The sequence below is a fragment of the Ptiloglossa arizonensis genome, chromosome 12 (assembly GCF_051014685.1).
Source record: "Ptiloglossa arizonensis isolate GNS036 chromosome 12, iyPtiAriz1_principal, whole genome shotgun sequence".
NCBI classification, from domain to species: domain Eukaryota; kingdom Metazoa; phylum Arthropoda; class Insecta; order Hymenoptera; family Colletidae; genus Ptiloglossa; species Ptiloglossa arizonensis.
Genome location: NC_135059.1, coordinates 8,303,977 through 8,331,527, shown reverse-complemented (window position 1 = coordinate 8,331,527; position 27,551 = coordinate 8,303,977). Strand labels below are relative to the sequence as shown.

Sequence of the window (27,551 nt, the reverse complement as noted above, 5' to 3'; positions counted from 1 at the left end):
AAGGTATAATTCTTCTTTAAACAAATTCTTTCGTGGAAGAATCCACTTTCTCGGTACTACATTTTTACACACAGAGTACACACAAATACTCCACTTTTTTATGGACGAAGTAATCGGTATTACTCATGTCCTAGAAGTGATATCTTCGTTCTTCAAGTTATCATCGTACTTTCAAATGTGTTAAACAATTGTTTACTTGAAGTATATATGCGTTAATGTGACTGAAAGTTTTCTTTGGTTACGATTACTATATTTTTTTATATAGAAAGAAGGTAATGTTACGATTGACATATTTTTTACATAGAAAAAAGAGTCAAATCTCTGTGCACAAAATGAGATTTCACTTCAAAACATTGCCATTTCAACATGTTTCGATATTATCTGTATCTCTGAGGTTTCAACGATAGAACAACTTATATAATTGGGTAATTTCTTTTCCTCGTGCATTTCTGACAATTGCAATTAATGAAATCGTGTCCACGCGACACGATAGTACTTCCTGGAACGTCTCAGGCAAGTTGATCGACCTGTTACAAAATTATATACATATATGCACTTAATGATACCCGTTTAGTTACTCGAATCATATACAAATATGTCTGCAAAATTTTACATTTATATTTTCACTTGTTTCTTAAAAAAAAAAATTAATTCTTAAAACTACAGTACTTTTTAGAATTTTGAACTGGTAGAGTATCCTTTCAAACCATGTCCGTAATTGAAACAAAATTATATACATATATGCACGTAAAAATACTCGTTTAGTTACTCGAATCATAGACAAATATGTCTGCAAAATTGTACATTTTTATTTTCACTTGTTTTCTAAAAAAAAAATTCTTAAATTTTGAACCTGTAGAGTATCCTTTTAAACCACGTTTGTAATTGAGATTTCTCGTCGATAGCGTTGCTTTTGAAAAACCATCGCTTCAAGTACGTTCCACGTCCTGCACATGTGAGAATGTGTACTTTTTGTGTATTTTTTGTTTGCTGTTTGCCTACTTGTGTACTATTTGTAAAGTTCGGAAGAAGAGTTACAAAGTAGCATAGATACCATAGATAGGTACGATTATCGAATTACGCCAAACGAAGAAGATACTGTTACGTCTAAAATCACCGAGTGTATCGTGGAATTTGCATGACGTCCGATTATCGGTTCCCTGGACAGTTGCGAAAAAAACGATGCAACGAGGAGGCTAGAAAACGGGTAACCGTAACTGCACTCGGTGCAATCTCACGTAGACCGAAACGAAATGCACGTTACAGTTGGAAAACGATATATTATGCGGTGATATACGTATCTATTCCAGGCAGTGAAACTTCTTTTTCCCGGAATTCCTCTTTTGCGGGAATAATTTTTGTGTCTTCCTTCATGCCGTTGATCGTTGAATTATTTATCACTACGATTAGTCGTTAGGCTCGCGTCCGAGGCGATCGAACAAGGGGAATGAAAGCTTCTGTTGCAACAGTTTTTGGAACGTATTTCTCTACGGTATTGTTCGCTTTCTAATTTTTTTATTTTCGTCAATGTTGGCTTAGAAAACGAGTCACCTCGACTCTAAGGTTACTCTGATCGTCAAACTATAAAACGGCGTTTGTAACTTTGGAAAACGTATTTTGGGTACACTAATTGAACAAATGTTACGTTTCGATGCTACGGTTCGTTTCAAGAACCGTTAAATTGTAAAATGTCACTTGTAATTTTGAGAAGCAAAATTGATAAAATTATACACGGAATGTGGAGTCTATATTTCGATTACTAGCAGAAGAAACGTTTCGCTTCGACACTGCGTTCGTTTCGAGGTACGTGTATACGGTTCTTCGAACCGTGGTGCTATTTATGCAGAAATGCAGGATTAAGTAATCGGTTTACGTAAGTACGTAAGCAAACGCGCGTATACACGATTTACGTGACCCCTTGTGCATGCGATGCACCGGGAAAACGAACCAAGAGGGGCATACGATTTGATTCTTCTGGATTTCGTCAAGGTCGGGGAATTGGTTGTTCCGCGGGTGCATTTCGCATGCAACGCGCCCGAGACGCGTAGGATGCACCGTTACTCGCCCTGCAATGCAGATTCTGCGATAGGTAAATGCAAAGTCGGTTTATGTTCCTTCTCGACACATCCGTGTTAGGATCATCTCACGTTTTCGGTATGTAACGTTGAGAATATTTTTCCCAAAGAAAAACTATATAATAGATATTCGTTAGAAATAATTTCATGCGAGAACGAAACGTTTCGTTATTAACGCATACGTTTCTAAAGTACGATGCTTTTCGAAATAATCGTTAAAATTGTTTTATTTTCTACCTTTTCGTTACACGCTCTTAATTTTGGTTTTCTGAACCGAACATGCATTTCTCACAATTACTTCATTTCCTATAATTTTATTACAAGTTTGCAATATTGGTCTTTCGAGTCTATTCTTCCAAAAAACATTTTTATGAATGTAATACAAACATGCATCTTTCAAAAGTACTTCATTTTCCATTATTTTATCACAAGTTTGCAATGTTGATCTTCCGAGTCCATTATTCCAAAAAACATTTCTATGAATCTACTACAAACATGCATCTTTCAAAAATACTTCATTTTCCATTATTTTATCACAAGTTTGCAATGTTGGTCTTCCGAGTCCATTATTCCAAAAAACATTTCTATGAATCTACTACAAACATGCATCTTTCAAAAATACTTCATTTTCCATTATTTTATCACAAGTTTGCAATGTTGGTCTTCCGAGTCTATTATTCCAAAAAACATTCCTATGAATGTAATATTTACTGTACTTTGTTTTGTACTGTACTGTAATTTATTGCACTTTGTTTCCCATCGTTTTATCGCAAGTCTGCAATTTTGGTCGACTGGATCGATTATTCGAGAAATCCTCTCCCGTACGAGCAGATTTGTCCCTTTATTGTCGTGTAATCTGAATCTTCGACGTTCCTCTGTAATTTAATACCCGGAGCCAGCCGTGGAATCGTTTGTTTATGGAACCCGATATCCCCGTGTGATATGAATGCCCGATACCCCAATTGCACGCGTGTATTTCCTCGAACAAAAACGGGACAAAGCGATCCACGTGGATTGAGCCGTTTTTCGGTGGCGATGTTTGCGAGAACGACGAACGAAAAAAGCACCGGGCCGTTAAAACGGACTCGTGTCCCGATACCTGAGAAACGTATCCTAACGTGGAAAGTATGGACCTGTCCGACGATATCCTTTCTGGGAGAGACGACACGATCTTCTTGACCGAGAAAAAAAGTGAACTCTTACGGGCTTCGTTTTACAGTTACACAATTGACGACTATTTTCGACCTCGCCTTCCTTCGAGCACTTCGGATTAAGCTTTCTTGACACGTTGAATGACGATTGAATTTCGTACGCCTTGCCCTCGTACACGATGGGCTGGAATTCATTCGCGACGCGCCAATAATAATTGACCGATTTCAATGCTGAGTAGTCTCGGTGTTACACGTAACAGAATATTTAAAAAAAAAAATAATCTTATTAATTCGTGCGTCATTGTTTTCGTTTCTCTTGCTTGAAATTGTAACGATGATATTAATTAACGGAAAGTTGATTTCTTTCGCAAACTTTGATACTTGAAGTGTAATAAAAAAAATTACATTGGAAATTGAAAAGAAATACAAACAAGGATTATTGTTCGGTAGAAAACCAAGCGATAATTGACATATTTGTTTTTCTTAATTCATCGTCGAGGTTTCGGTAAGGAAACTGGAAGATATTGTTTGTTGAATATTTTCTCAGGTGTACGCGAAACAGCTGAAGAGAATTCTGGATGGAATTTCGGATTTAATGACCTGAATTTTTTGAAAAATTTATTTCAATATTTTTCGGAATTTCGTATCGCGTAAATAAATGAGTAATAAATGGGAACGAACAATTTGTGGGAGGAAAGAGGCATTCTTTGTAATCGCTTGCAGTAGTTATTTAAATCGGTGAATTATTCTTGGCGCGTTGCAAATGAATTCTGATTCATCGTGCGCTAGAGTAAAATTTGAAACACACCTATAAAGATAGAATTTCATGCAGAGTGAATTACCTAATATCGCTACCATCCAAAATCTTAGTTCCTTTTGACGATATTAGAATATATTCGAGGAAAAAAATGACGTATTTGGTTCAGCAAAATAAATAATTATAAATGACTTTGATGAAAGATAATAATTATTTGACTTACAATTAAATTACGTGTATATTGAACGACACATATAATAAAGAAACTAGTTTCTTTAATATCATATAGGCATTAATGTAAACATTGGTATCTCGTTTCTTTGGATGAACTATAGATATTTATTTATCGATAGACATTCCTTATTTGGAATTCTGCGATTAATGTATGAAACTGTCTTAAGAGATGACATCACCCTGATGAGTAAAAAGAAATAGAATTGTTTGTTTCTTATTTTCTTAAAGTTTGAAGTGTGCACAATGTTGTGTGAAAAACATATTTCAAAATTGAAACATTTAGCGAAGTTGCAGCGATAAATAAACAATATACCATCAATCAGTCAAAATGACCAGTTTCGACTATTTTTACAAAGAAATTTATTTTAAATTCCATAGCATATTTTCAAAAGACAGTACAACTTTATTTTATTCTACACATGTAGTAAATTTAGTAAATTCCTCTTTTTCCACGTTACTTTTTTTTTTTTGAAATACATATAAAGTATACCTTAACCCTTTGGACTCGAGAGACCCTCGTTCACCAGTCAATTCACTGTACTTTTTCCAATCAGTGGAAACTTAGTGACTTGGAATTCAAATTGGAATTGAAATATTACGCTCTCGTAAACGTATGCATGCTATATTAAAATAAAAATGTTCCGTTCCAGATTAATTTTACGATTTGAAAGATTTTATCGAGCCGCCAGTTTCTGATAGCAAGAAAGCTTCAAGGCGTTAATATTCCGAAATCTGTCGGTAGTTCTAACATCGAAAACAAACAAACGCTCAAGGATCTAACGATCGATGCGTCGCTCTGTGGATCACACCGCGTGCTCTCTTTCTCTTTCCGTTTCTCCTCGTTTGCTCGACCAATGTCGAGTTCGTGACTTTGCAACAGCCACGAACGCCGACCGGTTGTACCTGGCTGCTTTTGCCACTGTTTACACCCGACGATTTCTGTTTTCCTCGACTCTTCGTTTTTTCACACTTCGATCGTCGGTTTTCCACACCGAAGAATATCCACGATACTTCGAACCGTAGCCTGAGAAGTGTAGGTATTCGATAATTGTTCGACGTACTTGTTACTTTAGAGTATTACTAACGAGTGTGATACACTGTTTGAAAGTTTACGAGTACTACGAGGAAAGTAATAATGATTTTGTAACGTTGAACGAACAGTTTGTAGAACGTTTCTTAATACGACTTTTCTATTGTTCGTAGTCATCGTATTATCGCTATCATGGAGAAATACAAATCTTAGCTATTCTTTTCTCGTTTCGAACGTCTCGAGATAAGCGATAACATAGAGTATTGCGCAATATTATCTTGGTATTGTTCGACGTTGTATCTCGTGGAAAGATTCTTTTTTCTTTTTGTAACGCTATGTACAATTTTATTTTATAATATTTATTTTATCGTTCACGCCAGACCGAACTCTTCTTTGTTTACGAGATCTTCCATTTTCGACTTAATTATTTCCCTTAGGTGAAACAAAAATACATTTCATCTAATCAGACCAAACTCTTGTTTGTGAAATAAAAATTCATTTCGTGTATAATTGTTGCAATTTCGAAGACAAAAATTGTATTTTTCAATATGTGGTAACGAAGAATATATTCTGGTCTAATCAGTACTCGATGGTGTTCGATATTAGCTCCCTCTCGCTTTAAGGAGTGCATAGTGAAACGTTTATCGAGGTACTGATAAATTGCACTAGTAATCTGATTGCAAATAAATCTTGTACGGTATTACTACGATAAATATAATTGCATTCGTTCACAAAAAATCTCTTTGTGTCGTAAATAATTCCTCGAGTAGGATTATTGCAAAAAAGTAGATTTAATATTCTGTTTACAATTTTGATGTTCAAGGTTAGCTCGAGGTCACATACTAATGATTGTTACAGCGTGCAAAACGGAAAAGAATTTGGGTTTTGTTATAGTTGACTTTGAAATCACTCGAATTACGTTTACAATACTTTTTTATATCGCCAAAAATTAATTATATTAATCTAAATAGATATTTTGTGTACTATTCAGATAATGGAGGTTCCTAATAAGAACTCTCTATTGCATTAAAAATTCATTAATTCCTTAAAAATCTCTGACCTTCGTTTATGGAGAAATATGAAGAAATTTATGAATCGTACGATATCTACATTTTGCGTTAGGTTTTAGAGCACTTGTAAATTTCAAGATGAACACGTTGTTATATCACCGAGAATCGCATAAACGCCGACATTAACGTGTACATATTTGTCGTCGTTATCAATGTTTCTTGTGACGCCAATTACGCGTTTCTGAGGCTCGTTAATTGCAGCTTTAAATATTCAAAATGTGAGATGCGATCTCAAGCTGTAAATTTCGATCGCGGTAGGTAGTTCCATTTTCCGTTTTCATCGTGCTTATTCGTTTCATAGTTTTCGTGCACGCTCGAGAATTGTAAAAGTAAAGGAAAAAAAAAAAAAATTGTTAAATGTTAGCGTGTCAAATAGCAATTTTTACAGTTTGTAATCCCGACCGCGAAAGTTGCGATAGATTTCACGTGTTTTATGCACGAAGTTAAAATTATACATGGTGTGCATTTTTATCGAGGAGGCATAAATTTGCTCATTGCGTATGAAACGTCGTTTTTGCCATCACGTTTCACAATTACACAGTTACGTAAAAAGTTTCACACATTTACTAATTGCATTAATTTTTATACGATTTTTACCAGCTCTGTTGTAGAAATCAAAATTTATGGAAATCATAATTCCTACGAATATTTATTTCATAGGATTTCCATTTTGAAATAATCAATTTAACGGAAAAATTATTATGGAACAAAATTAACGGTGAAAAATTATCAGAATTCTGTAGAGTCAATTTTAATATTTTTCCATTCTATAAATCACATCGTTTGATTCTGAATAATTGTAGCTCCTGAAACGTTATAATAATTATTTTATCCATATATTTATATATGTTTCATCAATTCTAGTTCGGGATATATCGATGAAATTAAACATGTCGGTAAATTTTACGAGTTCGTTCGAACGTAAATAATTTTTAACCTGGAATTTAAAATTGGAAAAGATCGTAAAGTTTCTAGGCTCGTGCAAGGATCTTGTACCGTTACCGTGTCAGATTTAATTGCTTCTCGGTCCACAATCGAAAGAATCGTTATTTGGTGAAATTTAACCGCTACGGATATTATGGCTGTTACTGATTAAGGATCATGGTCTTTATTGGGATCGTATCGTTTCCTGTCGAAGTCTTGTCTCTTGGAAATCATGGGAACTGGTCTTTCACGAGAAAGGTATCTTTGAGAGAATCAGTTCCGCTGGAGCTCTATCTATCCCGAGTTCTTTCATTTAGAAAATACTCTTGCGGAGCTACTAAAAGCTAGAATGACCCAATAGATTAGAAACTCGATAGGTACAACCTTGATACTCGAACGCGAACTTTCGTTGCATTATGCTGACAAATACAAGGAATGGTCGCTCGCAAGGAATAACGATCGATTGGCAATCTCCAATTTTCATAAAATTTCACACACAGGTAGAAAATCGATAAATATTAATCTTATATTTTAATTCTTTTTATGTACTCAAAATTACCGTCAAAGTTGTAAATGAAACACGCGTTCGATTAAATGTCTCGATAAATGTTTGGTCCTTAACTAACAATCAGATTTGCTAATTAATATTTTCAAAACATTACAGACGCTGTTATTATAGTCAATTAGATTGCTTTACTATAATTATACAAGGGGTTCCAGTAGTATCACCTATGATTTGGTGAACATTATATTAAACTTTTTTTTATTCAATATTTTTTTCTATCTCCTTTAATTTCCGAAAAATTCAACCGAATATGTATTTAATACATAACTTTGAAGATAGTATTTTATTTTTTGGATATGATGAAAGTCTCTAAAAAATATACAATATATTTTTTAATATTCTTCAATGCTCTACGACAAGTTTCATCAGAAGCTGATATTGTTAATTGAGGGATGTTCTCTGTTAGTAACAAGTAAAATTCAAAAATAGATCTTTTCTTACTGAATTGGTTACCTCAACAATTGCACGAACCTCGATACTTGCGTGTGTATTGAAGTCCCGTTTTTTTTTTCCATAACTGTCGTGGTTTCGCCATAACCATAAAGAACAGTTGAAGATATCGCGATTAAGGTCATTGCAAGTATCCTCGCTATTTTTTTTCTCAACTAACGACCTTTTTTTTTGTTACTAAATTGTCGGTAAGTTTAATTGTAACGTTTCTTGAAGTTCAGCGACCCGTTTTAACCAGTTTTAAAGTTGATAAAAATTCTGATAACCTTAATTCATTCGCAACATCCAGAACGACGAAGAACTCACGGAATTACATTACGATAAATCAGAAATACAACAATTTCGGTGTTGGCGAACCAGTTCGAATTTTTGGAACGCGATTTCTCTCAATTATAACGCGCTCGTGTAAATGCAGATTTCGTTGGATGGAAAAGTATTCAAATTTCGGTCGGTTAACATTCAGGAGGGTGGGAGATGAAACCTGTACCTTCGTTTCATTTCACGAATATTTTTCTTCGGTAGTTGTCGTCGTAACAGTGACCTTGAAATTCACGTAGAATACTTACTCCGGTAGAACTTGGCCGAAGGTTTGCCAAGCACGAGGAAACCGTATTATTTATTTCTCTGCTTATAATTGGAACGAGTTTCTCTGTCCCGTGAACCGGAAGCCTCTCGGTTCAGTGGAATCGAATCTATGTTCCGCTCGACTTCACGTTTATTCGGCAAGTGCGAGGAAAGTGACCTTTTCGTTACTGTGTTCACGCAGAACTGTTCTAATACCGTTATCGTTCCACAGGAGGACGGTTTCGTTAGAAAAAAATTAATTACAAATCTATCGTTTCACCTTCTTCCGTTTTTCGTTAAAAATGTTCACGCTAGTCGACCACGAATCGAAACTATCTAGTTTTACGACCGTGTTCTTCGTATCGTTTGGCGCTCAAATGCAACTCAAAGGGATAATAAATTTATTAAATTATAAATCTAAAAAAATTCTCCGCCCACACGAGTGATAAAAATAAAAATTCTTGAAAGTCCTTGTACTGTAAATATAAATACCGATTATACAAATATAAAACCGAATCCACGTATTACTTGTACCAGAATGTTTGTCACCTCACTACGCGAAGTTTACCACACATGAAGTCATCTGCAACATATAGGTGCAACTCAAAGGGATAAGAAATGTACTGCTACGAAAATTTACAAAATTCTTTTCAGACGCAGATAATATATTTATGTTTATAATTTACAAATTACAAACGGGTTAACGTGTCTACAATGTTCAGAGGGTTTTCAATTCTCAGTAGCGAATTTAAAAACATTCAAATTCCCATGTTACTCGTACCAGAACGTTTGTCACATCTCTACACGAACCATTTCTCACACGGAGTCATCTGCACCGTGCAACTCAAAGGGAAAAAATTTTACGCTACAAAGCATAAGAAGCACAAGAAAGCTTGTTCTCAATTCTCGGGAGAGAATTTAAAAACCTTCGAATTACCATGTTATTTGTCCCAGAATATTTCCTACACGTGGTGTAGTTATTGATTTGAAACACGAAACTTGAGCGATGTCGCAGATCCATATTTAGCACTTGGCTCGGTAGAAACGTCTACGACGTTTCAGTGGTTAATAATGGTACAAAATTTGCAACGTTGTTCCACGATGGAACTATCATTGCTGGCTACGTGGACGAAGCACTTCTCGGTCGCTATAGTTTAGTGAGAAACAGCGAGCAGAAAATCGTGGACACGGGATCGAGAATAATATCTGCGACTCTGGATTCCGCTAACGTTCCCCGGCAAACGAGCAATTTCACCGGCAAAAATTCACCTGGCAATTTTCTAAAACCGACAAAAAGCCCGCGTCAGATTACACCTGGAGTCTGACCGCCAATTACGAGGCTTGGACGTGTCTAGGAAAAAAAGGGTTAATCGTCGTGAAACGTGTAAAGGACACAATCTGACTCGGTCGGTGTGTCCCCCTGGGCGATTGTCCGTCGAAGAAACGACGCGAGAACGCATAAAATTAATATCCCACGAGCAAGAAGGAAACGGCCGTGCGTAATCGAAACAGGTTCGCGGCCGAATGCAATTTGCATTGCATCTCGCGGGGTTGTTGTTTTCAGCTAATCGGTTTTTAACGGAGGTCGGCCAGCGGGGCTGGTACCCGACACCGGAAACACGGGCGGTGGTCTCTAAAAAGCGGATGATGATCCAGACCCGCAACCTTGGACCGAACGTTATCGCTTTCTCGAGAACGCGACGCAGAAAAAGAGGAAAAAGCCGGAACGAGCTGACCGGACGGTCGCGCGTGACGACAGGATGTATGAACATCTAAAGACGCGAGCACTCGCTTCGTGGGTTTCTCGTTACGAGCTGCCTTTAAGGCGGATTCACACCACTCGAAACGCTGATATTTCGTTTACACTACCTTCTAGGTTCGTCCATCGTCCTTGGGGTGACCTTTCGTCGACCTTCTGTTGATTTTTCGTTGATCTTGTGTTGATTTTTCATCGACCTTCTGTTGATGTTTCGTCAACCTTGTGTTGAACCGTTGGTCGACCTTCTGTTGATGTTTCGTCAACCTTGGATTGACCTTTCACCGACTCCCTGTTGATTTTTTGTCAACCTTGAGTTGAATTTTTGATCGATCTTCTCTTGATTTTTCGTCGACCTTGAGTTGCCCTTCCATCGACCTTCTGTTGATTTTTCGTCAACCTAGGGTTGCCCTTCCATCAACCTTCTGTTGATTTTTCGTCAACCTAGGGTTGATCTTGCATCGACCCTCTGTTGAGTTTCGTAACTCGACGAACACTCAATTTCATCCATATTTCTCGACCTCGTGAGTTTAATTTGCGTTAAAGTACCTAGTACAACGTTACAAGAATACTGTTAATAGCTAATACACAATGAATTGTTACATTAGCGGTTTTCAAATCGCACGAAGCTACAAGATGGTAGTCATTACGATCGCCATAACTTCTTCGGACAAGGTATCGAACACGGTGTGCACATCGTTAGGTTCCTTATATCGTCCGATCGCCACCATAAATCAAATTCTTCAAGTTCTTCTTTTCGAAACTTTATTTCCATTCGCGATGTTACACAGTAAGCCACGTGTCCCTATAAACTTTCCTCAGCGTTCACGTGTCCCCGAACCACCACCGTGGTGCCCCTTACGTGTACGTTACGAATACAACGTGTACGCAGGAAAATTCCAAAAAGAAGCTCTGGAACAACCGGTAAAATCGCTCACCGGCTCGATGAAATTCAAATGTGTACCCCGGGTCCGACGGGGACGCAGACGAGCGAATTGACTCGCATCCGGTACGATTGAAGAAAAATATGAATATTCGTGACCGAAATAGAATTACCTACCCTCCCGCGGCTGAATTACGTTTACAAGCGCGTCCGTCCCGCGGTAGAATAAATTTCAAGTTGCCCGGCAACAACGAAAGTATGTATGCCCTGAACGAGAAGAAACGACGGCCGGCGGGGACCAGTTTTTCCAATGAGGATCGCCGGGGCGCTGGCTGCTGATCCGCGCGCGCGATCTCGCAAGACCGCTTCTTGCGGGTCGGCCCTCGGCCGACGTTCGTCCGAAAGTCCTCGTCGGGGAACGTTAATCGCCGCTCTCGTTGCGGTTACTTTCGATCAGCGCGCGCCCGGCGCGACGCTTGTCCCGAAACTTTCGGAGAAAACTGGCGCAGTTCGCCTTAATTGCCCAGCCGGTGCGCCGAGGGACAGTGCCTGTTAAAAATTAATCTCGATGCAAATGGAAACATCGGGTTCTTCTTTGAAGTAGAAAAATAAAAAGGAACCCTACGTACGGACCGGGAATGGAAAGGTTCGCGCGTAGAGAGGTAAGAAACGTTTCTGGTAGGAGTGATACGGGAATTCTCTCGAACGCTTTTCAATTCGCTACCGAGAATTGAGAACCCTCGGAATATTATTGGCTCGTTAACGCGTTTATAGTCCGCGGGTATACGAGCGTGAATATCACACGCGTGGGTAGAGAATTTTATAGATTTTCGTAGCAGTAAATTTCACGTCCCTTCGAGTTGCACCTATGTGTTGCAGATGACTCCGTGTGTGCGACGGTTCGCGCGGAGTGGTGAGAAACGTTCTGCCGCGAGTAACATGGGAATTCGAATGTTTTTAAATACTTTCCGAGAACCCTCCGAATGTTACAGGCTCGTTAACGCGTTTATAATCGGTGAGTTATAAGCGTGAATATATTATATCTGTGTGTGCAGAGAATTTTGTTGATTTTCGTAGCAGTAAATCTCTTGTCCCTTTGAGTTGCAAGGGGACGTGTTGCAGATGACTCCGTGTGTGCGATGGTTCGTGTAGAGAGGTGACAAACGTTCTGGTGCGAGTAACACGGGAATTTGAATGTTTTTAAATACTTTCCGAGAACCCTCTGAATGTTACAGGCTCGTTAACGCGTTAATAATCGGTGAGTTACGAGCGTGAATATTACTTCCATGGATAGAGATATTTATAGATTTTCGTAGCAGTAAATTCCTTGTCCCTTTGAGTTGCACCTACATGTTGCAGATGACTCCATGTGTGGCAAACTTCGCGTAGAGACGTGACAAACGTTCTGGAACAAGTAATATGTGGATTCGGTTTTATATTTATAGTACAAGGACTTCTGACAACTTTTATTTCGATCAATTTTCATAGTAATAAATTTATTATCCTTGCCGTGTACTTTGAAGTGGCAAGGGTCTAGCCCTGAATTATATACAAGTTGAGACAAGAATGTTTTAACGTCTTAACTAACGTACAATTATTTCTATTGTTTAATCCAGCCAAAATATTGAAGCGATTTGTTTCTGGTGGAGCACTTGTATGGAACAATGTAAAAAATAATTTAACGAATAGTCAATCTTGTCATTGATTTTTACAGGCATACAGTAGGATGAAAATAGATAAATATATAATATTGTACTTGATATCTGGTTTAGTAGAGAGCTGAAGAGAGTACCTCCTGAATAAAATGTAGGTTTAGTGAACAGAATTTTTTAGAAGGCTATTGCACTATTGGTCAGGATATCGTATCGTACAATCTAACGACTAATAGTATTGCAAACATGAAAACGCAATTTATAGACGAAAAGACCGATTTCTCTCGCATCTTTATAGCTCGCAATGATCATAATAAGCAATCTAAAACTACTAGAAATCGAGTATATTATTATTTTTATGCATCAATTCTAATAGACAAAAAATGTACAATCAACATCACTGCAAATCAATTTTAACACAAAGATAAGGCAAAATAAAGTCAAATAGTTATTTCAAGCGAGACTTTCGTTTCGACTTTCTAAAAAAGACGGTCGATGCGTCTACATACATAAATTGCATTGCTATATCGTAGATTGTACGCAATCGGTCTTTAGAAATAAAGTTAATCCCCCGTTAAGCCGAGTTTGGAAACTTACATACATTGAATATTTTTCGTCCAGATTTAAGAGTGTCATTTCAATTTTTTTGTAAATATATACATTTTATAATTCATTTGTAAATTTCACGAAACAATGTTTACTACATTAATATTCTCTACGAGTGTTGTTAGCTCCGGTGGGGCTCATAGATCTCCAAAGCCTTTAATTGTATTTTTAGGTCACCTTGTAGATAAGAATCACTATTCTACACATAATATTATTTAGGTTCTATATTAAATTAAACCCAAGGATAGGTAGGCTTGTGAAAGGAATTTTTAACCGCGAAAAATTCAAATTAAAACGAATTCACGATTCACCAACAAAAATGACAATTTTGTAAGATTATCCACTTGCGTATGTAATTCAACGGATACTTATAAATACAATAATTACGAAACAAATTGTGCAATCAAGCACCAAGACTTTTCCTACTACTGATTGATTCAGCAGTGAAGAGGTTAATATCTCAGTTAACCCTAGAGTAATCTAGCTGGGTCTAGAGTAGTCTCTCTCTTCTCATTGAGAAGTATTACCTCAAAACAAACAAACATGTCTAATCTCACTTTTACTGCTTGTAATATCTAAAGAAAAGAGTACACAGTACTTTTAATGCTTTTAACGAGCAAATAAAAGAATGTACACTATTTTTAACACTTTAAACATACAAAGAAACAAATATTAGTATTTTCACTGCTTGTAACATCTACAAAAAAAAAAAAAGAAAAACGTACAGTATTTTTACTGCTTGTGACACGTGAAGAAAAGAACATTGCAGTAACATTACAATAACAAATTAGTACTTTCGAGGTCAGGTAGACCACGAAGACCACCGAAAGCAACGCTACAAGTATTAGGACGGTTTAAAGAAAGTATTATCCGACGATCCAAGTCTTTGAATGAAAAATATTGGAAAGCGAGGAAGCAACGTGCCTTTGGGTCGAAGACAAAGTGGTATGCCCAGGTGGAGGTACGTTGAACGTAATTCTTGAAAGGCTGTGTACCTGTTTAAGAAAGTCATGCTTATTATTTGCCATTAAGGACACCCTGCGCGGAAGACACTTCCCCGAGGGAAGGAAAGGCGACGTCGCTCTCTATTTTTACTTTCTTGTTGCACACTCTGGTGGGAGAAAGTAACGAGAAACCTACAAAACGTATTTCCCAGAAACGGAGATCACGGTGTCTCTGAGAAAATTGAAAAGCTGCGGATCGGTTGTTCGATCGTTGATTCCAGGTAACCACGGGAGCAACGTTTTGTTTCGTTCGCTCGAGATCGACGAAGGGAGCACATTTCTTCGAAATGTGCAACGGAATTTCTTCGACATCGATAAGAGTAGACCAATTACAGTAATGTCGTCCGGTGGATGGTTAATTTCGAGAAAATGATCGCGTGTCTCTCCGTGGCTCGTATCTTGGCAATTAGGGAATTCACGAGTCGTTAAGTTGATTAGTTGGAATCAAGAATCGAGATTTCAGCAGCCATATTCGACTAACCAGATTAACGGATTAGCGGATAGAAGTCACGAACTTTGTTGGTCGTAGCTTGGCGCTAATTCGGTGAAACCTGGTGATCAAATTTATGCGAATCGCATACCGTGAATTTCCAACACTCGTCTTGTGAGACGTTTAAATAAAAAATTTAACGCTGGTAGTTCGTAAATCGTAGCTCTTGAATACGAGAACGATGCACCGAGTGCATCGTTACCTGAGCGAAGAAGCATCGGTGCAGTAATGCAACTGCAACTGCAACACTTGTTGACACACACGTTTAGCTAGTTTCCTCGGTATCGTACAGCTTCTTAGTATATTAATATTTTATTCATTTTTGTTACACAAGATCCAACGAATGTTCGATAATAAAATTGTATTAACATTGTGAGATAAATTTTGTAATAATGGACAAGAGAAAGTTACGTATTAGTCGAACTCTCTCGTTGCAAAAATTTGCAAACAACTTCGAGTATCGATTATTCCTGTATCGTAAAAAAGAAATTTGTTAAATAACTCAACCTTTTACTCTTTATTATCTTTATTTTATTCTCCTTACGACTGAATCGTTAGAAACACAATTTAAAATTACATTCAAATGTAATCACACACGCGTACGCCCAACCTGCCAAATTTGAATCGTAAACTAAAAAAAAATTCATTTTATAATTTTAATACAATTTACTTTTGTACATTTCTAACAGCGACTCTTCACGTTGATCGTTTAATATTTCTAAACGATTTGCGTTACATCTTCACGTTTCTCTCGTTTCGTTTCGTATTTGAAACATTCTTATCGAAGAGGGGCTCGAAATGTTTAAACGCAATGTTTAGTAATATAAATCACGCTCGCGTTGAGCATCGATATCGATATTTACTATACGCAAATGAAAGTCTGCGAGACACAATTCTGTACACTGTCGAAATAAATTCCGATTAGTGAATACGCGTCGTTTGAAAGAGTATTAATCATGGCGCGCGACTATCCAGTGTCGAGGTCAGGGTCACGTTTAACGCACATAGGGGAAAGCGGGGAAAAGAAACTACGCTCGCCTTATCTAGGCAAAGAGAAACGACACTCGTCCACAGATGGTAGGAAAAAGACTATTGGGACGGCGATCGAAGGGTGAAAAAGTTGAAAGAAAGTCCATGGAAAAGAAGTTGAAAGGTTTAACGAGTCACCGGTTTGATCCTCAATTTTCATTCCCATTGTGGGCTTTACTTACTCGGAATCACGTGGATAAGAATCTGAACATACCAAATTAGGTATAATTAGAAACTATTCGTTATACGTCCTTTTTCTTTCATATCGTTTTGTCACTATTATCTATGATATATTTGCAAATATATATTACCCGAGTGTAGATACATTTATGTGCTCAGCTTTTGTAAATAACGAAAATTAATCGAAAACCAGAGAAAAATTAATTACGTACGAAATTTTATGCAAAATATTCATTATCCTTAGAAAAATCAGATAATGAGAATATAATTTTTCAGAGAGAGATGTTTGAATTGGAATACAGACAGTAGATAATTTAAAACAATTGGAATGTTGAGCAACGACGAGATTGTACAATGATCGTGATCAATGTTAAGTTATATTACAAAAACCGTGTAAGTAGGTCGACCGGTTGAAAAATCTCCCAACAGAAGGCAAATCTCGCCATAAAATTATTTTCATTACTGTAACGTTCGCACGTGCACAAAATTGAAGCAGAACTGTTCGTTTAATCCACTTTTAATGGTCTTGATATCAATCTTCTCTCCAGGTATTAAATATTAACCCGAAAGTGGACACTGTGTCCTGGTGAGACGAAGTGAAATGAAATTATAATTTTTATAGCTCGTATTCGGTACGAATTTGAACGTTTTACGATTATTTGTTTCTCACGTACCTAATCATCGTCTTTTGGCACGAGTTGCGTAACTTGATTGGAATTAATAAAAAATACCACCACTTGAATACGAGAACGATGTACCAATTGCATCGTTATCTGAGCGAAGAAGCATCGGTGCAGTAATGCAACTGCAACTGCAACACTTGTTGACACACATATTTAGCTACTTTCCTCGGTATCGTACAGCTTGTTGGTATATTAATATTTTATTCATTTTTGTTACCTTGTTCTTCGTTATTTTGTTCATTGTTGTTGTGCAAGGTATTGTCCGATAAATGAACCTCGAAATGCGATACGTATGGCCACCCTGGGCGCGATTGGAAATCGTCCACTGTAATAAAATTACTCCGCGCAAGAAACGCGCCACGGCCGCCTCTGTATCCGTATCAGGAACTTCAAACTCGCTCGGCGACGATCGTTGAATCCCGAGCAGGTTCATAAAAATGCATCGGATCTCCCCGAGAAAGTTTCACGAAAGTCACCGCGGAAAAAGAGCGAGATTTCTGGATGATCGGCAAAAGTGTGTCACTCAACGTCGAATGAAAATAATCGCCTTATCAGAACCGTGGCTTTAGGAGGTAATCACCGACACGTGAAACACGGGCTGATATCGTTGTGAATTTAAAGGAATCCCTCGTGTCCCTGAGAATTGATTTACGAGCGTGCACCGCGTCTGGGCCTCTCGGTGGATATGAGTTTGTTATGGCAAAAATTTGTCGAGAGATCTCCGAATCGTACGGCTGCTGCACCGTCATTGTTTATCGAATTTCGAACACTCTAGGGAAATATTGCACGAATGGTATTATCGAAAGCACCGAATTCAATATTGTTGGAGGACAACTGTATTGGAACGAAACCAGACGAACGAGCAATTTAAGGTTCATGGTGTTCGGAGTGATTGTAGAGTGACACGATCCGGAGGACGTCTTTGCGTTGCACGACGTGATTGTTCCGGGTCTATTATAGGAATATTATAGTATTTTCGAGTTTTTGGCTTATTATAGTATTTTTGAGTATTAGACCTATTATAGTATTTTCAAGGTTTAGGTCTATTAGAGTATTTTTGAGTAGTAGGCTTATTGTGGTATTTTCGAGTTTGGGGCCCATTATAGTATTTTTTAGTATTAGATTTATTACAGTATTTTCGAGTATTAGACCTATTATAGTATTTTCGAGTTTTTGGCTTATAGTATTTTTGAGTATTAGACCTATTACAGTATTTTCAAGGTTTAGGTCTATTAGAGTATTTTTGAGTAGTAGGCTTATTGTGGTAGTTTCGAGTTTGGGGCCCATTATAGTATTTTTTAGTATTAGATTTATTACAGTATTTTCGAGTATTAGACCTATTACAGTATTTTTGAGTTTTAAGCCTCCTGTAGTATTTTTTAGTATTAGATCTGTTACAGTATTTTCGAATTTTAAACCTCTTGTAGTATTTTTGAGTATTAGACCTATTATAGTATTTTAGAGTTTCAAATCTATTATAGTATTTTCGAGTTTCAAATCTATTATAATATTTTCGAGTTTTCAGTTCCTTTCAAAGAGTAGAGCAGTCCTCCATGCGTGAAACAAAAACTTTAATATAATTACTTTCGTGTGACCGTTACCTCGCTGCATACCCGAGTTACCTGATCAATTTTGTTATCGATGAATATATGTTTTATCGCTAAAGAAATTTCAACAAATATAACCGCGGCCACTGACTGGACATTACTATAGTTGTTGACGTGATACAGTAATCTCAGTTTGTATGTCACCGAACGGGTCCCCTCGTTTACATACATTCAGGGAAGGTACAACGTTTTTATAGGCATTGATCTTTTTTTTTATCTTCGAGCGAGGCTGAGGCTACTGTGTATAGCTTAACAAGTTAATCCTCGCAGTACCGCCGGTTTGGACGATCACGGATGAGATCACATCGTTGCTCCAAACGAAGCTGTAACTTAATCTTGCTTGCAAAAATATTTCGAACGAAGATTCTATTTCTTACGATAGAACCGTGTAAATTGATTCATTATCCTTTTAAATGTTAATTAATATAATACAGGGTTGCCACTGAAAGACTGGATGATATAAATCAAAAATAATTTTTATAAACATGTATTTCTTTTTTTAGTTTTGTATTATTTTATTTGGAAATATAATAAAATAATAAAATGCATTTTTCTTAGTATCCAGCGTGAAGAACAGTATCATTCAAATGACCACCAACTAAAAATGATTGAAAATTTACAGTTGTGACTTTTTTAAAGCCTTTACTCTTTCAGTGACCACCCTGTACTTATTAATTTTTGGTGTTACTGGAAGAGTGGAGTGAGAGATAATTATATTAAAATTGTTAACGCGTGATTAGAACGCAGGACTCTATGTGTATTTGGAAGAAGTCTTCTTTATAAGTCGCAAGGTATGCAGAGATAAATAAATCAAATGAATCAAATAAAGATTCTATTATTTTATCAGGCCATTATTATGGCCATTATTATTTTATTCCAGAATTCCGATATAGAACTTCGATGAGGTACAATTCGTCCTCTAATAAATGGTATACTAGTAATTAAAGTTCGAAACTTTGAAAAATTTTGCTGACATTTTTTTCATAAGGAACTCCGTTCTCGAGGTTAATCGATTTTGAAAATATCCAGCATATTCGTTATTCAAACATTTGCCTGTAAATTACTACCTTCGTAACGATAAACACCGTGACGCGATCCACCGAGTCGAGTTTTACTTTTTAACACGTGCCTCGCGTGCTTTCGAGATCGATTACCTCGAAAGCAGGCACTTAGCAATGAGAATGTTATTCTTCCGATTTACTTCTAAGAATAATATACAAAATTCAAGTTACACGAATCCCAAGTCACCGTGTATAAATGCCCGGTGCACCGAAAGAGTTGCATTACAATCTCGTCGATATTTATTTCTTTACAATTGTAAGAAACAGCGAAACTAAATATTGTATTTCGTCGATATTTATTTTTCTACGATCAAAAGAAAGGAAACTTTCTTACACCAAGTACCAACGCGCCGTTGTTCTAAACAGTCAAATATTCTATTTCATCGATATTTGTTTACCTACGATTAAAAGAAACGAAACATTTTCACAGCAAGTAGCAACGCGCCGTTGCCCGAGATAAATGTACGTGATTACAGCCGCGTACACTCGGTCAAGTAAAACCTGACCCGCCGCCACGGATGCGCGTTACGCGCACCTCTCCTCGCGCATCGCTCGCGCTTAGGAGGGGGAGATCCCCTTCTCCGACCAGTGCACCGTGTGCACCCGTAGTAGCGCGGTCGGTTATTTTTTTCTTCTTCTTTCTTTTTTTTTTTCTCCACCGAGCGTACACGCGGCCATACTTCGTGGGATCGATTTATATTCGGGGTGATCGTAATGGTTGGGGACGTCGTGGTAACGAGTGCCGCGGATCGTCGAGGAGGAGATAGCCACGAAAAATTTGATTAATCGCACGACAAAGAGTGACGGATGCGCGGGCAAAAATTCCTCGCTAAGGTTCCCGTAGCGAGGGACCGACTTATACACGCGTCGATCGATAATTCAACGCGAGTTATTCAAGGATCGACAGCTGCACGCGATCCACCACGGAACATCCACCGGGGCCGACTACTTTGTTAAATATTCAACCGGTCGTTCCTCTCCGCGTGCGCGCGCGCGCGCGCGACGAGCGGCTTTTCTCACGCGATTTCGCGTGCACCGGGAATCTTTAAGATCGGTTCCGAAGGTTGGTTCGCGCTCGAGTCCGCGTCGAGTGCCTCGTAGGGCTACTCGATGACGTTTTAACCCTTTCCGCTCGAGAGGTGATCGCCACTTAATTCGATGTACTTTCTCCGATCTGGGAGAACATCGTGGTTCGAGATTGAAATTGAACTTTAAGTACATCCACACTCTCGTAAGATGTAAACACACGTACGTGAAATATTGAAATGAAAATGTTCCGTTCCAGATTAATTACACGATTTGAAGGATTTAAATCGTGCCTCGAGTGCGAACGGTTAAATGGTACAACGGACCCGGATAAATTTTTCATCAACTTTGGGCCTCTTTCCACACACGTACACACACACGTGGACATCTACCGATGGAAACGTAAATATCGAATATATTTTTCTAAGAACTTCCTGTGGTAGTTTCATCCATTTTCGTTTGAGACGTGTTCCAAGATTTTTTTTTTTATCATTTCTCGGAAATTATTATACATCCTAAGCTAAAATTTTACATTCAGAATCTATTCCTTTTAGCCTTTTCCTTTCCAAAATTTCACCTCGATTGATTATTAAGACTTTTCGGAAGTATAGCTAAGTAAAAAGAAAACCATTAGTCAGAGAAAGTAACTGAGCTACATTGACCAGCATGCAACTCGTGCAACTCAATTAATATACCACGTTCGAAAGAGACGTCCGATTAGAATATTATTCTTCCCCATATATCCTTCTGATTCTCAAAATTTAACCTTGGTAGGTCACTAGAGCCTTTCAGAAATACAGCAAGAAAATTCATTAGTCAGAGAAAGTAACTAAGCTGCATTGACCAGCATTGCAACTCGTGCAACTCAATTAATATACCACTTTCGAAAGAGACGTCCGATTAGAATATTCTTCTTCTCCACATAACCTTCTCCTCCTCAAAATTTAACCTTAACCTTAAACTTGGTAGATCACTAGAGCCTTTCAAAAATACAGCAACAAAATTCATTAGTCAGAGAAAGTAACTAAGCTACATTGACCAGCATGGCAACTCGTGCAACTCACTCGATATGCCACGTTCGAAAGATACGTCCGATTAGATTGACCTGCTTCCACGTGATCCACGCGGCCTCCTCGGTTTACTTACCTTTGCTCTCGCGCTCGAACCGATAAGATCGTACGCGCATGAAACGCGACTGGAAAGGTCCTTGAATGTGAACAACCTGAGAGACGCTAAGTGACAACGACCTTGCCGCTCCGACATATCCTCGTGACATCCTTTCCGCGATCTTCGTTTTCCCCGTGCAAGTTTCGATTCGACCTTAAAACTCGGTTTACACGGACGTACCTACCGCGGTGTTCCTTGAGCGGAGAGTTTTTCTTTTCTCTCGTTTTTTTTTCTTTTTTTTTTTCACGGCCAACAATATTGATGCACGAGGTTCAATTAACGAACACCGATTCGCGACCGATGTTCTAAATAAGACCGAAAACGTTTCTCCTTGCACGCGCGACCTTCTTCGCCTATTCAACGTACCGGGGTACGTTTTCAAATATAGGTATGGGTTCGCACGCGCGTGGCTCTCCGCGAGACGTAATTGGCATCCCTGAGACGCGTATAGATATCACGGCCAGATGTGTGATAGACCCCATATGTAGGTCTACTGTTCCAAGACGTGTGCCGTTAGGAACATAGTGAAATCGTTGCGAAGTAAATTATCCCGCCATTTTTCCACGATTAGTGCAAGGTTCAGTCGTGCAGTTTTTATAAATATGGACAACGTTGGGATACGATGAATCGTTCAGGGGTGTCAAAGGGAGAGACTCGGGTAAAATGCTGAGGTAAAAGTCAAATTCGACCATTTTTTTTTTACAATCCAGAAGTTTGGATATATGTATCAATATGTGAAATACTTTTGAATTTTTGCCAGGAACGTAATACGAATATTTTGCTACACTTTGTTTAGATACGTAGACACGAAAAATTGTGAAAGGAAATTATTATAATTGAAACATCTTCTATGGAAGTGTTATATATTACTAAATCTTTTTTCTTGAATAATATTTTACATTATTTTACATTATTTGACCATTCTCGAAACTAATTTTCCCAGTTTTGTGAAATTGATCGTATGTGTGGAATAGAACAAGGTACAAGATCTATAGAAAACGTGCTATGGGATTTTAAGTAAATTTCATTAAGAAAGCAGTTGGAATCGGTCATTTTGATGAGTTGGTAAATCTAGCGTTAATGCGATCTGTTCGCTAGTTCATTGTTTCACTCCTTTGTTTCTTCGTTTGTATCATGCTTTGCTCATCGCGAGTCAGTTAATCGTAATCCCGAGACCGTTACAGAAAGACATCCCACATTGAGTCTATAATTAGAGTCTATAATAATGTATCATTATTCGTTGTATACGCGGTGACTATAAGTGTTTGTTTCATGTACTGCGTGAAGTGTTAAATAAATTTACAACAGGAAATCTTTCTATTCCATAAATTACTGTTCCGTACGTACTGTTATACATATCGGTATATTTATTCAGAAAATCGTGAGATGCAAACAGGTGTTTAGAAGCATTTCTATATATAGGAATACTTGTTTACTAATAACCACGGAAACCAGTTTTCAGTTAGTCATCTGACAGGGTTTGCTAGAAAAGGTGATCATAGGAAAAACACAACAGGGAAAACCAAATTTTGTTTGAAAAAATTCCTAAATATACATTTAACATATCGACTTTAATACTTTGAATAATACTAATACTTTTTTGGATCGATTAACGTAGTCCAGGATTAGGTGACCAGTTTATTTTTCTAGAAAAATTTTCATCGACAAACTTGTTAAATATTTGGAAATATTTTTAAATTATTTTGATCTTGTCCTGGAATTCCTGCAGTCCTTGGTGTTTTGTAATTAGAAGTGTGAATTTAGAAAACAATATTCCACTGTATCGAGCAATACTGTATTTTATGTGCAGGATTAGTAATATTTAAAAACAATAATATTGCTCTGTTAAAAAGCAAAGGATTGCTCTATTAAAAAAGATAATACTGTACTATAGAGCATACCACTACTAGAGTTCTATAATAAATATTACTCTTCCTTCCATTTCTCTTCTTTTCCTCTCAGAGGATAATAAAGGTGGACGTTGAGATTTACCATGTCCCAACTTACCAAAACCTCCATTAAAAAAAAAACAACACACAGCCGCAAAAATAACATAATACTCTCCCTCGTTTTTCTTCTTTCCTCTCAGAGGATAAAAAGGAATTACCATACCTCGTCCCGTCACGGCTAAGAGATTACTTTATCGGTATAGCAAGGTATGAATGACGGTGAAGCTGTTTCCCTCGCGTTCTGGGAGGCGCCACTCGAGTGCAAAGGGTTGAATTTCAAGACTCGCAGGTGAGTAGCCTGGAGTCTCGGATGGCAACGACCTTGCCAGACCGCGACGTGTCCTCGCGTTATCCTCTCGCGGTGGCATCCTGTTTACATCCCGGTTCACCTGACGGTAAATCGACTTCTCTTTTTCTCCCGACCGTTCGCGGGCATTATTAATGCACGCGTCGGGCCCGTTCCGCTTCGTGCGCGCAGCCGCGTCCTGCCCGGGCCTTACCCCCACTCTGCACGGTCCGTTCCGCCCCCCACTCCGCTCGGTCCGTTCCGGCCCCCACTCCGCACGGTCGCGCGCGCTATTGCCCGTGAAGAAAACACTCGTTTCGCGAACGAGGCCCACCGCGCGAAACGACGCTCTATTTGCTTTGTTAAATCGAGTTCCACGCTGCGCGTTGCTGCCCACGAGGACGATGAATCGTTTCGTACACCACAGCCGATTACGTCGTAGACGAAGCGCGAACGTTGGTCCTCGATCGCGTTAACTTCTTAGCTTACAATATCGTGCGAGGCTCGTGGTAAGGGAATCGGACCGAACCACGAGCGAATTTTATCCACGTTCGTATGTACGAATATATTTTGTCACATGCACAATAATATATTTGCTTGGAAATATTAGAAAGAAACGCTTCGAATAATGTCTTCGATGAGAACATTTAACGTTCACGAGGACAGCGAGTGGTGTGACCGACCTCGGTGTTGATTACAACTCGAGTTATCGAAACTTGAATCGTGGAGCAACAGGTTAACGATCGATACGTCGTGTTCGTTCCTGAGTATTCTCCAAGCGATTCTGGGCAATTCAGAGAGGGCAATAGGAAATGAACTTTGGGCGTAAAAACTTTCAAATCGCTGGAAATCACCGTGTGCATCCTTGCAACGTTGTTCGATGAGATATTTTAATCAGTGAAAGGTAACGTGGGGTCTTTTACCAACCCAGTGATTGTTGTTACTGTAAAAAATTCAATTTGTTCCGTTTATTATTAAATTTACAAGAGCGGTTCGTATTAGATTTTTTTTTCTTAAAAATACCTACTAATATTCAAACAGTTATACGGGGTCCTGCAGACGCCACCGTATTGTGTATGTGACAAAATAATCATCGTACCAGTACAACTTTCATAAAAAAAAATGGAGAAAAGTACGATAATAGAATTTTTCTTTGACATACTCGTGCAAGCAAGGTCTTCTACGGGTCTTTTCGGACCCAGAGAAACCTTTGCATCGCCCAATCGCACCATTAGTAAAATTCTCCTTAAAAAAAATGGAGAAAAGTATAATAGAACCTTCTTTCGAAATATTCGTGCAAACGATGCCCTCCACCGGGTCTCTGCCGACCCAGGGAAGCTTCTGCGTCGTTGAATCGTGTCGTTATCGCAACTTACCTGAAAGAAACGGGGAAGAAGAGTACGATAATAGAATCTCCTTTTGAAATAATGGTACAAGTAAGACCAAGTTGCGGGTTCGTTTGAACCAAGGGCGTGGTCTCGTCCGCGATCGTCCGAACCGCCAGTATTACGAGGGTTAACAAGAACCCCCATCAAACATGATTTACCATCGAACGGGTATTACCCATAATTTAACGAGGTTCTCGTAACGAGTACACGTGGACTTAACATTCGATCGGTTGTCCATTAACCACCGCGGCACGTATATTGCCCATCGCTCGATCTCGAGGCCTCGGTTAAATAAATTATAATTCATTCCGAAAGCACCGAACTCTTGACGGTAGGGGGGAGCTGCATCGATGATCAACGCGTCTCCTTCGCCGCCGCCACGCTCGTTAAACCTACGTCAATAATTACAGGCATTTCGATTTAGTTCCGGCAGCGGTCGGAGCGGGCGGGCAAAAGGCACGGTGCTCGAACGATGAGAATATCAAAGTCACTTCGAACTGGCCGACTCGGGTTCGAAGAAACGCCGACGAGTCCGTGGAGACTTCTGATAAATATCTCTCGTGCCGCCGTCGAGGAAAATATTTAATCAGATAATGGCGAGGGTTGGAGAAAAGTCAGAGACCCCGAGAGTGTATCCAGGAAACCGTTCAAGTATCGCTAATACGTGCCCGTAGAGGGGTGCAGGGGGAGATGGGGGAGGGATCGAAAAAAATATTCATTACGTAAACATTCCCGCCCCCTTTTCTCCCCGTCCTGTTACCCATGGAAGAGAAATTGAATCGTAAGGTCGTTCCGTGACGCGTCGGGTCCTCGAGGAGTCGGGCAACTTCGCGGGACACGTAACACGTCGCGCGTAGAATAACGTAAGACGTAACGATCGTCAGCGACTTGCACGGTAACACACATTGCACAGGACGAAACACGATCCTGTCAGGTGAGCCGTGTTCCGTGGCGTGACCTTATACACTCCACGGACCGAACACTCTTCCGCGAAGAAAGCTTCGGGTTCGTGCTACGATCCCGTACACGGGACGTACCGGGTGTCCTGGAACGATCCTGTTACGTGCCCGTTCGGCTCTCCCGTGTGTCAAGGACGTCGCTCGAATTTCGTACGGACGAAACGGAATAATGTCCCGACGTACGGGAATTAACCGTGAAACGAGCCCGTTCAACGACACCCGAGACACCCTGGTGTCGGATTACCGCCACGATGACAAAGGATGATACGAGAGGGACGAGTGCAACGTTGATTTTCTAACGGGACACAGGCTAGGATGGCATTCGTCGCGACGTAAAAATTCACGGAAACTGCGAAACGATCAACGAAAGATAAAACTAATTTGCGTTCGATAGATTCGACAGTTCTGCTCGGGCAAACTCTGGGAAACTTCGAACAATGGGGGTTATTCTAGGGTTCTATTTTTTTTTTCTTTCGAAGTATACGTTTTTTAATTTCGACATTTTGCGTACATATTTATTCATATTTTACGAATGCTCACCATTTTTTTCGAATGGAAATAATCCAAATTCAATTACCATACAGGGTTCCTTTAAAAGAAAAAATGTGTCTTACTTGCTGACACTATTCCGATCGTTCTGCTTATCTAAAATGAAAAAATTGAAAGGATTCTTGATTAGTACGATCGTGACTACGATGTGAACCAAAATAGAAACAAAATGACGAAAATTTACAAAATGGTACTTCGAAATTTGAATATCGATTTTCTTGACCTCTTTTTTATGTTTAGCGAGCTAAAACACAATAAGTAAAATTCTTTTTGTTTTTTATTTTTGTTCAGACGATAATGACACATCCACAGAAGGTGTGCACTAAGTTTGAGATCACTCAGTCGACTAGAGTTTGAGATATGATGTCAACCATGTAAGAAAACATTGTTTCAAGAAAAATGCGTTTATTCATTGGGAATGAATTCATTCATAGTTTGTTCATAGTTTATTTACAG

At 38.7% G+C, this 27,551-nt stretch overlaps 1 protein-coding gene across 15 annotated transcripts in view; it reads left to right on the top strand.

Annotated features, from left to right (window-relative positions):
- LOC143153525 (uncharacterized) overlaps positions 1–27,551 on the top strand; it is a 138,329-nt gene that overhangs the window by 42,297 nt on the left and 68,481 nt on the right. For 10 of the 15 annotated variants that reach the window (XM_076324848.1, XM_076324853.1, XM_076324861.1 and 7 more), the window contains exon 2: positions 21,057–21,199. The exons of 4 other annotated variants lie outside the window; for them this stretch is intronic. In XM_076324848.1, coding sequence (XP_076180963.1) covers positions 21,110–21,199 — 90 coding nt within the window. In that variant the 5' untranslated portion in view covers positions 21,057–21,109. Of the gene's footprint in view, positions 1–21,056; positions 21,200–27,551 lie in introns of those variants that run through there. One more of the 15 variants, XM_076324857.1, reaches the window with a different exon arrangement.